The sequence below is a fragment of the Sceloporus occidentalis genome, unplaced genomic scaffold (genome assembly GCF_023333645.1).
Source record: "Sceloporus occidentalis isolate IW3139 unplaced genomic scaffold, rSceOcc1.0.p SCAF_179, whole genome shotgun sequence".
Lineage (NCBI taxonomy): Eukaryota > Metazoa > Chordata > Lepidosauria > Squamata > Phrynosomatidae > Sceloporus > Sceloporus occidentalis.
In genome coordinates this window covers 1,009,108-1,025,059 of record NW_028317159.1, presented here as the reverse complement: position 1 = coordinate 1,025,059, position 15,952 = coordinate 1,009,108, and the positions used below count along the sequence as shown (strand labels likewise).

Here is a 15,952-nt window from a genome sequence, read left to right as displayed (position 1 = left end):
GAATGAGATCGCTTTGGTTTGGGACCCCTCTGAGTCTTGCTGCTAATTTGGCTCTGCTTGGTACCTTGCATGCTGCTGGTGGATGGGGAAGATGCTGCTTGGGGCAAAAGGCACTTCTTTTTAGTCACTGGGCTGGTACTACTTGTGCTACCCTTTAACTTTGAACGTGCTTCTGGTGCTTTAGGCTTTCCGTAAAAAACCATAGAGCTTGTGGGCCTAGCCGCACTACTACTGCCTGCTTTTGGTGCCTTTCCTTTACTTGATGATCCTTCAAGCAATGCTTCCCCAAATGATAAGCGAGAGCTTGGCCTACTTGGCCGACTAGACTGACGCAAAGGCTGCATCTTAGAACTGGTGGTGGTGCTGGTGGTGGTGCTGGTGGTGGCGGTGGTAGATGGAGCTTGTCCCTCCTTAGTCCCAAAAGGAGGATCCATTTCAAATTTTGTGTTGTGTGTGTAGTGTAGTGTAGTGTGTAAACTATAAAAAAAAAAAAAAAAAAAAAAAAAAAAAGGAAAAACGAATTAAAGACAAAAAATTAGAGGAAGTTCTCTTCAGTGCTACTGCTTAAAAAGTAAAACTATGCACTACTGCACTGTGCTGTGTGCAATCTGCCAAAGTGCTAAAGTTATTTAAATTATTAACTCAAGATTAACTATTTAATAACTAGCAGTATTTTATTTTTAATTTGAATTTACACGGGCCTAAGAGCTTAGCCTACTACTATGCTAGCCTAAAGCTATATTTCCTTACTATAAGTCTACCTCTAGGCAGACGCTCTCAAACCCACTAAGCTAAAGTGAGGTTAAATCAGATTCAGTATATGATTTATTAATTAATATTAAGTTATATAATATTAATAGATTAGAAATAATTTACTTATATATTATGTATTATAGATAGAAGAATATAGATTATGAATTAGAATTTAGAATTAGAATTACTTATATTATAGATTATGAATTAGAATTTATATTGTTATATATTATTTATAATATATTATAGATTAAGATTAAAGAAGATTAGAATTATTTTAGTACTACAGCTAGTAGCTTGAAGCTTTGCTTAGTACAGCTCATCACAGTCAATTTTTCTTGAAAAGAATTAGAAATAAAATAAAATGTCACAGCAAAACAGTTAGCTTCACTGCTTGCTGCACTCACTAGCCCAACAAGTTCACTTCACTGATGGACTGAGGTGAGCAAAACACTAAGGGTACTTTTAATAAAATTGAAATAAAATGTAAAATAAATGAGAAAATCTTTGCAAAACAGTTAACGTCACTGCTTGCTGATCAAAAAAAAACACAGCACTTATGCGGCTGCACTCACTAGCCCAACAAGTTCACTTCACTGATGGACTGAGGTGAGCAAAACAAATGAAATAAAATGAAAGATTAATTAAGAAAAATTGACTTGGTCTCTTACTGTTGCTAAAACAAAGCACAAACTATAGAGCTGCAGCACCAGTACTAATAAGATTAGCTGAACTATACGCTAGTAGTAATTAATTAATATTATTACTTTCATTTATAGCTAATTTAATTAACTATTAAGACAAGAAAGAATTATAGAATTATTGATATTACTGATTTTAGATTAGACACTAGTAGATGTCTTGAATGTCTACAGTACACTCTACACTAGTATACTATTACTAACTATAACTGACAAATATATATATAATTTTATAATGAATTCAATTATTAATTATATTAATTAATATTACTGATTTTAAATTAGACACTAGTAGATGAATGTCTACAGTACACTCTACACTAGTATACTATAGAATATATATATATATATATATGACTGACAAATATATATATATATATAATAATGAACTATTAAATTATAGATTCTATTAAATTATTATTTATAAATTCTATTTAATTTATTTAAGCAGGACAGGCAATAGGCACTAGTGCCAGCCCAGGGCAAGGGCACCCCAGTGCCACTGAGGCACTGGGTGCACTGTCAACTCAACAGCACTTACACTACAGTTGATGACAAATTAAATAACAAAAATTAAATTAATCAAATTATTATTATTAATTATATTAAGTAGCACTGAAGTGAGGATGAAGTACACTGTGAGAAATGGCAGGCTAAGGCTTACCAGTCTCACACAGAACAGAACAATCTCTCTCTGTAACGCTCGGATGCAGCACAGCAGTGTTGCCAAAGCAGTCACAGCGAAAAATGAATGGATCTCTCAGGCAAGCTCTGGTCTTATAAAGGCGCCTTCAGAATTCAAAAAACAGCAGCACAGGCATTGGACGAGACCCTTAGCGTGACGTCACAAGAGTGAGCTGATTGGACAGACGAGATCAGCTCACTCCTGTTTGAAATTTTGGCGGCTGTGCGGCAAAAACGAAGACGATCACGAAGAATCTTCGATTCTTCGTGGTTGTGAGTCTTCGTCTTCTCCTACGTTTTGCCGGCACTGTATTCTCTTCGGCGTGTCTTCGGAACGAACAAAAAAACGGCCTCTTCGTGCTCGTTTTCATGTTCGCCCGAAGACGAATGCGCAAGTCTAATTAAAATTCTTCACACATTTCTACATGACATTATCTGTAGGATTACCTGGAGCCCATGGATTAAATAGGAGTATTATATCATGCAATTTAAAATATCCCCTCTTTTTTTTGGAATAGATGCAAATGCTGAGTTTGTAACGACCAATGACAGCATCAGCAGGACTGTGGATGGTGACATTCACGTCTTCAGTTGACTTAGAATCTAGAAATGCTGACCAGGAACCCTCAGTCTCAGAGTCTAAGAGTTGAAAGTAAGCCATGGTCTGATCAGATTCCTGGGGTTCTGGTCCTACAAGCAAATAATAAAAGAGATAAATAAATAGCCATAGGAACAATACATAACTGAAAGTGCTGAGGAAGCTAATTTAAATGTATTACAGTTATGAACTGTTACCTGTAGCTGCAATGAAAAACACCTTCTCTCTTTTCTGTATGGGTCTGTTAAAGTGCAGTGTTACTCTAAATGACTGTCCTCTTCTCAGTACCAGGCTGCTGGTGTTGTAGTAGTGAGTCCGGTGTTCCTCCATGTTTGCGGACTCTTCCATTGTGAATTTCTTTAATTTTAAGACTACAATATGAAACATATTAATGTTAAAAAAGAGAAATGTTAAGAACATATTAAATGTAGCATAGCACTGATTAAAGATGATTGGTTTCTAATGGAACCTGGGTGGAGAGTGAGCTGGGAGGTCCAGTATTCATCTCTGATTACTGAGAATTCCCAGGTATAGTGACATGATAAAAACACTTTGGACATGCCTAATGAGAATTACAGAAGTCACAAGCAGCAGATGTCTATTGTCAATTTTTATTTGGTTTTAACAGTAACAACAAATTTATGGACACTGCATAAATAGGCTTTTCATTTAGTCCATAGACAAAACAACAAAACAACAAAATCATACATACATAAAATATATAGATTACTTTACTTTGAGATGGGGTAGGAAAGAAAGAACCCGGAATCAGTCTTATTTAAGTTTGTAGTATACTTAGGAGTTTTTCCCATTTTTTTATTTTCATAAGATTAAATCCATTTAATTTAGTTATGCCCAATTCCATTTTACAGTGATAAATTGTAATTGTTTTAATCTCTTCTCTGTTGGGAAGTCTTTTGTTTTTCCAATTTCTTGCTATAAGTATTCTAGTAGATGCAAGGATATGAATTATTAAACTTCTGTAAAGATTAGTAGTTTTAGGCCAATCTAAGTGTAAGAGAAAGCAGTCTGGTGTAAAAGGTAAATATACACCCGTTAGTTGTTCAATCCAATTATGAACCTCGTTCCAAAGCACCTCTATGTGTTGACAGGTCCACCAGATATGCAAAAAGTTCCCGATATCTTTCTCACATCTCCAGCAGGTATCCTTAACCTGTGGGTACATTTTTGCTAACTTTGTTGGAACAAGATACCATCTATGACAAATCTTATAAAAATGTTCTCTTATGTTTAGACAATGGAACTCATTATTAACCAGTTGGATTGTAGATTTCCAGCTGTCCCAAAGGATGGTCCTATTCAATTCTCTCTCCCACGTCTTAATTACCTTTACTGGATTATTTTCATTATCAATATTAATAAGAGTTAGACATTTAGTGATCATTCCCTTAGTATTTATCATATTATATAAGACATTAAGAAGAGCCCATTTTTCTCCACTATCTAAGATACCATATTTCAAAAGAAACCCTTTAACTCTAAGGTACAAAAAAACTTCTTTAGAAGAAAGTAAATATTCCTGTTGTATCTGAGGGAAGGTTTTTACTTTCTCATTGAGACAGAGATCATAGATAGTCCGGATGCCCGCCTGTTTCCATGTTTGTAAGCTGATATTCTCCATACAGGACTCTAAAAATTCCAATGGAAGAAAATCCGCTATGGACTTATTTATGATTAACTTCTTCCTAATCTTTTTCCATATGTCTAAGGTATCTGTAGCTACCAAGGATCCTACAGCCTCCCGACACTTACTGTCTAAGTCTCTAATATACCATGGGGCAAATGTTAAACTTTTCAAGCCTGTTGTTATTTCCTCAATTTTATACCAAGCTTCCTCTTTTCTATCTTTAATTTGAACAGACATCACATGCGCAATCATACAGGCTTCATGGTAATCCTTAATACTTGGTACCATTCTTAATTTCAAACCAATCAGCGTCTATGCTTGGTCCGATCGTCCTAGCGGAGGGGCAGGTATAGAGTGCCATAATTGCTTGGTATATATTACCCCCAAAACCAAATGCCTGTAGTGTATGTCCTAGGAAATCCCATCTGACCCTGTCAAAAGCCTTTTCGGCATCTAATGACAGGGCCAGAATTGGGATACTTAATCGTTGAGAGACATCTAAGATATCTACGACTCTTCTAATATTGTTTTTGGATGATCTACCTGGAACAAACCCAGATTGATCTCGATGAATTAAGTCCACTATCACTCCTTTTAATCTTTTTGCTAATATAGCAGCATAGATTTTAATATCGCCATTTAATAGCGAAATTGGTCTATAATTAGAAAGGATCTCCGGATTTTTATTGGGTTTTAAAATAGGAATTATGTTAGTTCTTAACATGTCCCGAGGGAAATTCCCCTTCACTATTGCCTCATTAAAAGTATTAGTGAGTTTAGCTGCCAAAAGATCTTTATATATTTTTTAAAATTTATTACTAAATCCATCCGGTCCAGGTGTCTTATTGATTTGTAGTTCTTTTATTACATTTTTAACTTCTGCTATATTAATTGGTCTATTAATGACCTTTAGTTGTTCTTCTGAGATTCTAGGGAATTTCCTATTTAAAAAATAGTCCTGAGATGGTTTTTGTTCTGTCCTTGTTAAATTATAGAGAGTCTTATAATAATTATTAAAAGCGGCACCAATTTTTTCGGGGGTAAGACATATCTCTCCATTAGATCTAATCCTATTAATTCTTTTAGATTGTTTCTTAGCTTTTAATTTACTTGATAGTAATGTATCTGCTCTATTATTTTTATAGTACCATTTAGTTTTTAAATAATATAGATTTTTATTCTTTTCCTCAATAAGTAGTTCCTTAATTTTATTTTGAATCTTACTTAATTGTTCAGTTTTATGATGAGTTGGAGAAAGTTTATTTTCATATGAGAGTCTATAATAATTCACATAAAGATCTGCTAAGGATTCACCTCTAGCTTTCTTTAATATGGAGCCAAGTTTAATTATATGCCCCCTAATTACACATTTATATGCACACCAAATAGCACCTGAAGTAACATCTTCAGTTTCATTTTCAAGAAAATAATTCTCTGACATTTTCGCTATGTACTCCCTATTCTCCTTTTTAAGTAATATATTTTCATTTAAGCGCCAGTTTGTCCTTTTTTTAGGGGTTTGGGGTATAATTTCAAGCACTATCGCATTGTGATCTGACCAGGTTATTTCATGAATCAGCACTTTTTTACTTTCTTAATCATCTGATCATCACCTAGAAATAAATCTATTCTGGAGTAAGAAAGGAAAGTTTTAGAAAAACAAGTAAAATCCATCTCCTCAGGATGATATATCCTCCAAAGGTCCGAAAGTCCATAGCTTCTAAGAAATTTCTTAAATTGGGCCGCCTGTGCTTTTATATTTTTATCTGGAAGCTTACCTCTAGTAGTTTTTTTATCTAATATTGGATCTATTACTCGATTAAAATCCCCTGCTAGGAGTAGATTACCTTGTTTTAATCTATCAATTTTCTGAAAAAGATTCTTAAAAAATAGGTTAGAGGATCCATTGGGTGCATATACATTTATCAGGGTATATATTTCGCCTTGAATCTCAGCTATAACTATTAAGACTCTGGCTTCTACATCAGCTTCATGGTAAATGATCTTTATATCAAGTTCATCGCTAATAAGAATTGCTACTCCTCTTTTTCTATCGGTCTCTAATGAGGAGCAGAACATATGACAAAATTTCTTAGGAATAAATCTCTTAGAATCAAGTTGTTTCCAATGGGTTTCTTGTAGAAATACAATCTGAGCTCTTTCCTTTCTGATATAATCAAATAAAATTGAACGCTGTAACAATCCGACAAGAGACGGGTCCCGTATGCAGAGTGGTGAGCTATCCGGACAAGTAGTTGTAGGAGGAATAGTGGAACAGCAGTGGAACAGTTCAAATAGCAAAAACAGGTCACAGTCCAAGGTCAAGGCAGGCAGCAAACAGGCAAAGTTCAAAAAGCAATCCGAAGTCAATCCAGGCGGCGATCAAAGAGTAGTCAGGAACAAAGCAGGAGTCAGAAAACCAGAATATCAGATATATAGCACACTGAGACAGTGATAACGAATGTACCACACAAGGGCTCAGATTAGAGTGAGCAGTGGGTTTAAATTTGGTGCCAAACAGCTGCAGGCAATAATCAGCCAATCAGATAAAAAGCGGGAGGACCCGCCCCCTAGCGTGACGTACGCAGTTGCTGGGTAAGGATTCCTGGCCGCCATGACAGCGTGCACGTGTGTGCACTTCCATAGCACCGAGGACGGCAGTAGAGGAGCTCCCTGGACAGACCCGCCGGCGAAAGGTAACAAACGCTTATTGGGAGAATTTAAACCCTGGGTATTTATAGAAATAATCTTAACCATAATCCTTAATTTTTTGATTTTTAGGGATTCCTACCTTGCTCATCTCAAGTAGCACATGACAAACATTTAGACCGTTAACATTACATATATTTAAAAATAAAAAAACATCATCTTTTATTATATTAATTATAAAATATCCATTTATATTCCGTGGTAATAACCCCCTACCACGATTAAAGAGTATCATATTCGAATTATACATAGGAAATATGATATTAGGTGGAACCGTGAGGCCGTTAGCCGAGAAAGAAAAGAGAAGAGAAAAAAAAAAAATAAAAAAATATTTCCTAGTTTATAAATAAAACCTTTAAATAAACTTGTTAATATATATCATCCTAAATGTGTTTCCCTATATCCTTTGTTTTATTATTATGTGCTTTTATTTTAATTTCAACATCTTGTGATATATAGTCTACAATCTGTACTTAATAGATTCAGACAGTGTGTGATTTCTTCCCAGATAATGTGATCAATATATTCATTTCTATTAATTAATCCTCTTAAAAATTATACTGTGTTTAAAATCCATATGAAGTCTAATTGTGTGAAAGTTTTACCATCTTCTAAGAATAAGGTGCAAAAAAAAAACAAAACAAAAAAACACACTCCTTGTGTTGTCCTTCTCTTTATGTAAATTAGTGAATATCATCCCAAATGTGTTTCCCTATATCATTTAAGTTATTATGTGTGTATGCTTAAAGTTTCAACGTCTTGTGAAATATAATCTACAAAAGGTCAGGCAATATGTCATCTTTTACTAAATAATGTGGACAATTATGTTTATTACTATCCCATTAATTTTATGTAGTCCCTATAGTCATTAGTAGGATATATCGGCCCAATTATATTTTCCTATTTTGTTTGACTTCTATATGTATCTAATCTGTGCATTGTATATATTACATTTAAAATAAAAAAAAAAAAAAAAAAAAAGAGAGCCTATTGTACTCGTCCATTCTAAAACATAATTGCTATCTATATTTACTGTTATTTAACTCAAGAATATGCACGCTGCTCCAACCATTTCTTAGCAGCTTCCGGAGATGCTAGGATTTCAGTTTTACCATCTAAAAAAATGATAATTTTTGCGGGGAAAACCCATTTATACTTTATATCATGTTTTCTCATTATCAATGTTACCTCTGAAAAGGCTTTCCTAGCATTTCTAGTTTGAAATGATAAATCTTGAAAAGATTTTATATCTCGGAATGGACCCTCCTTTACATTGGAGGCTCTTATTGCTTTCATAATATTATCTCTCATTTTAAGTGAATGGCAGGTAATCATAACATCTCTGATAGCATTTGGCGGAGCAGATGTTGGTTTTAACATTCTATAATAATTTTCGAAACCCTGCTCCCCTCCTCCACTTGCAGGCCCATTTCTTTAAGAAGATATATTAAATAGTCCTCCAGAGCTTGTTGCGTAACATCTTCAGGTATATTTCGGAGCCTTAGATTATTACGTCTTAATTTTTTATTTTTTTTTAAATTATTCTTTATTAAATTATTTAAAAGGAAAAAAAAATGTAACACGCAAATAACCAAATAGTACAAATCAGTAGATAAGTCAAACTAACTTAAATAACAAACAGAAGTCATTATTAGTGACTAACATAAAACAAAACAAACCAAAAAAAAAAAAAAGAAAAAAAAAAAAATATATAATAAAATAAATAAATAAGCATTGCTCTATGGTAACTAATCCTGATGGGTGAAACTTTTAGGTCTTAAAAGAAGGGAGGTAATGTGTGTCGCTGGCGTAATAGCATGGGGTTGAACTCGTTTAAGGGGTCCCAGTCACATAAAAATTCCAACCAGACCAGATTTTATTATAGCAGTCTGAATTACCTCGGAAAAAGTATCTCTCTGATATTGCCTGCGTCTTAATTTGATTAAGAATTTCTTCCCACGATGGGGTATTTTGACTCTTCCAATGTCGAGCTATACAAATTTTACATGCTAAAAAAAAATTAATCAATAATATTTTGTTAAATTTAGAAGTTTGTGGTAAGTTTAAATGAAATAAAAAGGTCTGGGGCGTCAGGCAAATCTTAATTCCAGCAGTTAATAAGAATAAGAGAGTTACTTTTTCCTTAATAATTTTAAGATTTTGACATTCCCACCAGATATGAAGGTGTGTTCCAGTGGCTTCATGACACCGCCAACAAAGATCGTTATTGGTATTGTACATTTTACTTAATCTATGTGGTACCAGATACCAACGATGTAATAATTTAAAATACTGTTCGTGTAAATTGAGGCAATGAACTGCTTTTCTAGTGTTCTGCCATGCTTTATACCACTCTTGGAGCTGAAACTCTTTTTGGAGGTCCCTTTCCCATAAGGAAAGTGTTTTGGTTTTTTCCTGAGGTAACAGATTTGTTAATATTTTTGATACCCTCGATATTATATTCAGTTGGGGAATTTCCAAACAGAGTTCATCTAATGTATCGTGTTTTCTTGGTGGATTTGCTATCAAAAACTGTTTGATGCGTAGGTACGAGAAGAGTTCTTTATTTGGTAAATTAAAGTTTAATTGTATATCAGCAAATGGCCTCACCAGTTGTCCATCCATTATGTCACTAATATTTAAGATGCCACTATGTTTCCAACCCCAAATGTTCAGATCTTTAATATAAATACTCAGGGTTTATATAGGTGTCAAATCAGATATACCTGCTAGTAGTCCATATTTTTTCCCAACTTTGAATTTCATATTTAGAATATCTTTCAATAAAGGGCTACTTATTTTTAAATCCGTGGTTGTTTTCTTGTCCAACCATATTAAATCAAATGGGTCGTTAATATTACTTAAATTTTTTTCTATGTCATACCAACCTAAGTTATATTTGTTTTTCTGCCCCCAAGCCATCATATGAGATATAAAAGAAATCTCATAGAGTTTAATTAAATCTGGATAACCTAATCCCTCCTGAGAGATGCTCCTCCTCAATATATTTTTTGAAATCCTAGGTTTTTTTGCTGACCATACAAATATAGAAAACAGTCTATCAAATTCGTCTAATATTTTCTTAGGAACCTTATATGGTATCGTTCTAAACAAATACAATATTTTTGGTATTAAATATGCTTTAACTATATTTATGCGTCCTAACCATGAAAGTTCATTTTTTTCCATTTTAAAGTTACTTCTTTCATTTCCTCTAGTAAACCCTTATAATTCAGAAAAACTATATCTGAAGGGTTTTTACTGATTTTTATACCCAAATATTCAATTACCTTCTGAGGTTTAATTACATAGTTTCCTTCTGTAAAAAATCTGTGTTGGTCCTCATTCAGATATAATGTTATTACTTGTGTTTTTAAGAAATTTAATTTGTAATTAGAAAAAGATGCATATTCCAATATTTCTTGTAACATAAAAGGAAATGATTGTTCTGGATATGACAACGTTAAAAGTACGTCGTCCGCATATAATATAATTGAATGTTCTTGGGAGCCTATTTTTATCCCATGGATCTTTTGAGAATTTCTAATTGAGGCTGCTAAAGGTTCCATAACCAAGGCGTAAATCAGTGGTGCTAAAGGGCAGCCTTGGCGGGTACCATTTCGAATTATAAAGGATTTAGATTCAAAAGCAAGTCCTTTTATTTTAGCTGTAGGAGATGAGTATAGTGCCATGATATATCTTAAAAATCTTTCATTTAGTCCAAACATTTGGAAAGTTGCTTTCATAAATTTCCAATTGACTCTGTCAAAAGCTTTTTCTGCATCTAATGCTAGAAAAGCTGAGGGGATTTTCTTACTATGGACTTCTTCTATTATATTGAAAAGTCTACGGGTGTTGTCTTCTCCCGATCTGCCCGAAATAAAACCCGTTTGGTCCGGATGGATAAGATCTGGTATAACTAATTTAAGTCTCTGAGCTAGTATTTTGGAGAAAATTTTAACATCTACATTAATTAGGGAAATTGGTCTATAGTTTGTCACTATTGATGTATCTTTCCCTGGTTTTGGTATTGGGGTTATTATAGCTTCCAACATTTCAGTTGGAAATTTACCTGTTTCTCCTATTTCGTCAAAAAGTCGTTTAAAAATCTGTAATAGCTCAGTGCTCAAGATTTTATAAAATAATGATGAGAATCCATCCGGGCCTGGTGCTTTCCCTACTTTCAAACTATTGATAGCTTCCTCTATTTCTGTAATGGAAAATGTTTGGTTTAATTTACTCAGTTGCACTGTTGTTAATTGAGGGAGTTCTAATTTCTTCAAGTAAGAAAATATTTGTGCATCTGTTTTATTAAGCTCTTCCAAATTGTACAGTGATTCGTAATAACTTTTAAAAGCATCACCAATTTGGGACGGGGACAGACAAGTTTTATCTTTAAAACTTATTTGTTTAATCCTATAGTTCTGATTTTGAGCTTTAAGTTTATTTGTTAAATCTCGAGAGATTCGGTTGTTGCTACAATACCATTTCTGTTTTAAACGGGACATAATTTCCTCTGTTTTAATTTGTAGTTTAGTTATTATTTCTGCTTTAATTGAGTTTATTTCTTCCAGTTTATCTTCATTGGGATTGATCTTATTATTTCTCTCCGCTTTTGCTAATGCGATATGCAAGTCTGCCAAGTTTTTACCCCTAGATTTTTTGATCCACGATGCTTTTTTGATTAGATGTCCTCTCAAAAAGCATTTCAATGTGCACCATAAAGTGGTCACTGAGGTTTCTCCTGTATCATTGGTATCTAAAAATAGCTTCGTTAAAGAGCGTAGTTCTTTTTTATTTTCTTCTGATTTTATTAATTGCTCATTCAAACGCCATCTAAATCTCTTATTATAATTTGGATTATCCACGATTTGCATATAGACTGGTGCATGGTCAGACCATGTAATACTGCCTATCAGAGAGGAGGAGCATCTCTCCAGTGTTAGTCCTGACATAAAGAAAGTATCTATACGGGAATAAGATTTATGAGGTACAGAATAGAAAGTATAATCTAGTTCGTCTGGGTGCATGGTTCGCCAAACGTCATATATATTGTGCTTAGATAAGGAAGCTGAAAACATTTCAGCTTTCTTATTTAATCTTTTATCGTATGTTTCTGTTTTCTTTAATGATTTCCTATCTAGATTAAAGTCTTGAATACAGTTTAGATCTCCCCCTATTATTACTAAACCTTTTTCAATTTTTTCCAGAGTTTCCATTGAGTCATTGATAAATTTAACTGAAAAATCTGAGGGGGCATAGATAGACATCAGTGTGTAAAAATTATCATTAATTTTACAAATTAAAATTAAACGTCTACCTTCTTTATCTGAATCGTGTGTAATATATTCAAATTTAACTCTGTGGGATATTATGATTGCGACTCCTCTTTTCTTTTTCTCTGTCATAGAGGCAGTAAAAATATAGGGGTATTTTCGGTATTTCCATCTTAGTGTTTGTTGCTTTTGCCAATGGGTTTCTTGTACAAATGCGATATCTATGTTTTCATTTAACAGGGAATCATAAAGAAAAGATCTTTTATACGGCGAGTTCAACCCCTGAGCATTAATTGTTACTAGTTTAAGAGTCATAGGTTTAATTAATGAAAAATTATTATAATGTAAAGACTCATAATCATCGCCAGTCCGACACTCCTCCATTTTAAGACCTTTTTAGTTTCAAGAGAGAGACCATAGAGCTTAACACTAATCAAAACATAAACACTAACTTGAAATACAAAAACATATATTAAAACATTCATACCATCTCCAAATTTTAGGAGGGGGTGCTTTACCTTCCTCCATTTATGGAGAAAAAATCCCTGATCCATCTGGGATTAATTAGGGGGATTTATGGGGCTACATGGTGAAGGAAAGGAAAAAAAAAAAAAAAAAAAAAAAAAAGTACTGTTTTATTTATGGTGTATATCAACTGTGTTAGGTGCCTTCTTAATTAATCATATGTTTTACGTTTAAATATTCTTCCTTATAAATAAATAAGTAAACAGAAAAAAAAAAAAAAAAAAAAAGAGAAAAAGTGATAATACTAAGAATTAGAATTTTATTCTTTACTAGTGAGTAGAAAGAAATTTCTCTATAGTGTATAGATTTCAGTATCTCAACTGTGTTGTGTATATTCTTATTTTATCATAAAAATACAATTTTACTTGAACCATATATCAACTGTGTTGTGTGTCTTCTTAATTATTCGTATCTTTTACACTTAAGTAATCTTCTTTACAAGAAATTATAACAAAGTGTCATTTAAATGTATTTGTAGTGTATATTTTGTGTGTTTAGACATAGAGAAGGAGAGAAAAAAAAAACAAAAAACAAAAAAAAAACAACTTATAACTTGTAACGTATATCAGCTGTGTTATGTGCCTTTTTAATTAATACCAAAAATTTGAATATTATTCTGTACCAGTGAAAAAAAGGAATTTCTCTTTAGTGCGTGAATTTCAATATCTCAACTGTGTTGTATATACATATTTTATCATATGTTTAAGAAAGAGGAAAAAAAAAAAAAAAAAAAAAAAAAAAAATTATACATTTTTAAAAGGTTCTATAGTGCGGTATCTGAGGTTCATTGCATTAGGCCCCAGGAAATTAGCTGTTTAGGGTCATGACAAATATATATCTTTCCATTATAAGTAACCCGAATTTTAGTCGGGAAACCCCAGGTGTATTTAATATTGTTTTCTCTTAGGCATACTGTAAAGTCCGCAAATTTCTTCCTATTAGTCCTTGTAGCCATGGAAAGGTCAGGATAAAAAGTTAGTGATACAAATTTCTTGTTTTTTTGAGGATTTTCCCTCCACTCCTTTATTAGCTGTTCTTTAATCCACAGACTGGAGAAACTAACTATAGTGTCTCTGTCTTGGTCTTTATAAATGGGATTAGATGGTTTTGAAATTCTATAAATCTTATCAATTGGTGTTGCTCCAAGAGTTTTAGTATCTATATATGTAGCCAAGAGTTCTTTGATGTATTGGTCCAAGTTTATAGTTGCTTCTGGAATCCCTCTGATTCTTAAATTTTTCCTTCTAGAGTTATCTTCAATATCCGCTAATTTATACACCATTTTATTGATTTCCAGTTTATTATCTTCAATTTGTACTTTTAATTCTTTGATAGTCTGTTGAAGGGTAGAAATTTCCTGAGATTGAAAAGCTAATATTGATTTTATAGAGGAAATTTCTTCCTTATATTCTTTCAAGTTTCTATCCAAGTCAGATTTAATTTTGTCATATAGAGTCTCTAAAGCCGTAGATAAGTCTTTTGGAGAGATGTAAGACCGTTGAGTTTGTATTGGTTCTTCTACAGAGTGCTCTGATATTGATTTTTCAGGTGATTCAGAGAGACTCAATTGGCTGCGAGGAGAGTAGAAAGTACTTATGGATTGTGGTTTTCTAGATTTATTAGTATTTTTGTTTTTCTCTCCTTTATCCATTTTATCTGTTTTCTCGAACTTATCCATTTTAGGAGGCATAATTAATTAGGTGATGTTTTCTATATAAAGACTTCAATACATTCAGGTATATCTGAAAAAATTTCTTTAAAAAAAAAAATAAAAAATATATGAATCAGTCTAATACGAGGTTAATTTCCAGCAACTCATCAGTTAACTTATTGGCTCAGGTGGCAAATTTCTCGAGGTAACAAGATTCAAAACGAGCATTAACAAGTTGTTTATATGCATCAGAGAAGAAAGAAAAAAAAAAAAAAAAAAAAAAAAAAGGGTCAGCACAGTCAGTGTAAAAGCCAATGTAAACCAGTTAAATCTGGTCCTACCAGATTCGTAGATTCAAGATTTCAAATAATGCAATTTCTTCTTGGCTTTGAAAACAGTTCTGGGCTCCAGACAACAAAAAAAAACAAAAAAAAAACAGCTCCGGAATTCTTTCAGGCCTAACGTGTTACAGGCCGCATTTAAAGAGGCATTGAAGAGGTATTATGTCTCCTCCGATGCTTATTTATTTAACAGAGCCCGCTTATCGGCAGTTCTTCAGGTTAATCCAGCCTACTCCCAGACCTCAAAACTTGTCAGTCGTCCGGTCCGGTTAGTTAAATATAGGCACTGGCGGTATAGCGGTAGCAGTGGTGGTGGTGGTTTAACAGTGGCGGTATCTCCGCCCCTCAAATCACTCAGCCGCTCTACAGACCTCTTATGGTGGTCCAAACACGCTTCGCCGCCGCCGCCGCCGCCGCCGCACAGCAGGAGAGCCGGATAGCCGCACTATCGTGCAGCCGCCGAGCCTACTCGCCGCACAGCCGGGCAACTACGCAGCCTCCGGAGACCCGTATCTCGATCGACCCCTGCTCCCGTCTCACACACGCCGCCCCAGGAACGCCCCCATCACACGCGCATGCGTCACTACGCCGTCATATTACGTCTTAATTTATTGTCCATTTCTGCTATTCTCAGCTCCATATCTCTTAGTTCAGATTGCTGTTTGGAAATTATATCCTTTTGGGTAAGTATTGTAAAGTCTAGGCTCATCAACTTTTCTTCCATTATCTTAACTTTTTTACCAATGTATCCCAAATCTTTCTTCAAATCTAGTATGTTATCCTGAATTTCTTGTTTAATCAAAGTCAATTGTTGGTCAAAACACAATTTGATATATTGGGTTGTGACTGCCTGATCATCCATAGACAATTGCATTGAAATTTGTTCAGCAGAATCTTGTATGTCTTTCTGTCCCATTTCTTTATCTGGAGTGTTAGTCTGAGACTGTTCTCTTGAGCTTTTATCCGATTGTGGCGAGAAAAAATTGGACATTCTTTTTGTTGTTTGTCTATCTTGCTTATCTTTTCTACCCTTGTCCCGTTTGGAAAGAAGTTTTTGCTCAGCCAT

At 33.8% G+C, this 15,952-nt stretch overlaps 1 protein-coding gene across 1 annotated transcript in view; it reads right to left on the bottom strand.

Annotated features, from left to right (window-relative positions):
• The window catches only part of LOC149278829 (protein-glutamine gamma-glutamyltransferase 6-like), a 46,299-nt gene extending 30,347 nt beyond the window's left edge, over positions 1-15,952 (bottom strand). The window contains exons 1-6 of the mRNA XM_089501709.1: positions 15,487-15,952; positions 11,166-11,303; positions 8,992-9,102; positions 6,163-6,444; positions 2,934-3,107; positions 2,586-2,828 (exon numbers count right to left, since the gene is read on the bottom strand). Coding sequence (XP_089357835.1) covers positions 2,586-2,828; positions 2,934-3,107; positions 6,163-6,444; positions 8,992-9,102; positions 11,166-11,303; positions 15,487-15,952 — 1,414 coding nt within the window. The remainder of the gene's footprint in view (positions 1-2,585; positions 2,829-2,933; positions 3,108-6,162; positions 6,445-8,991; positions 9,103-11,165; positions 11,304-15,486) is intronic.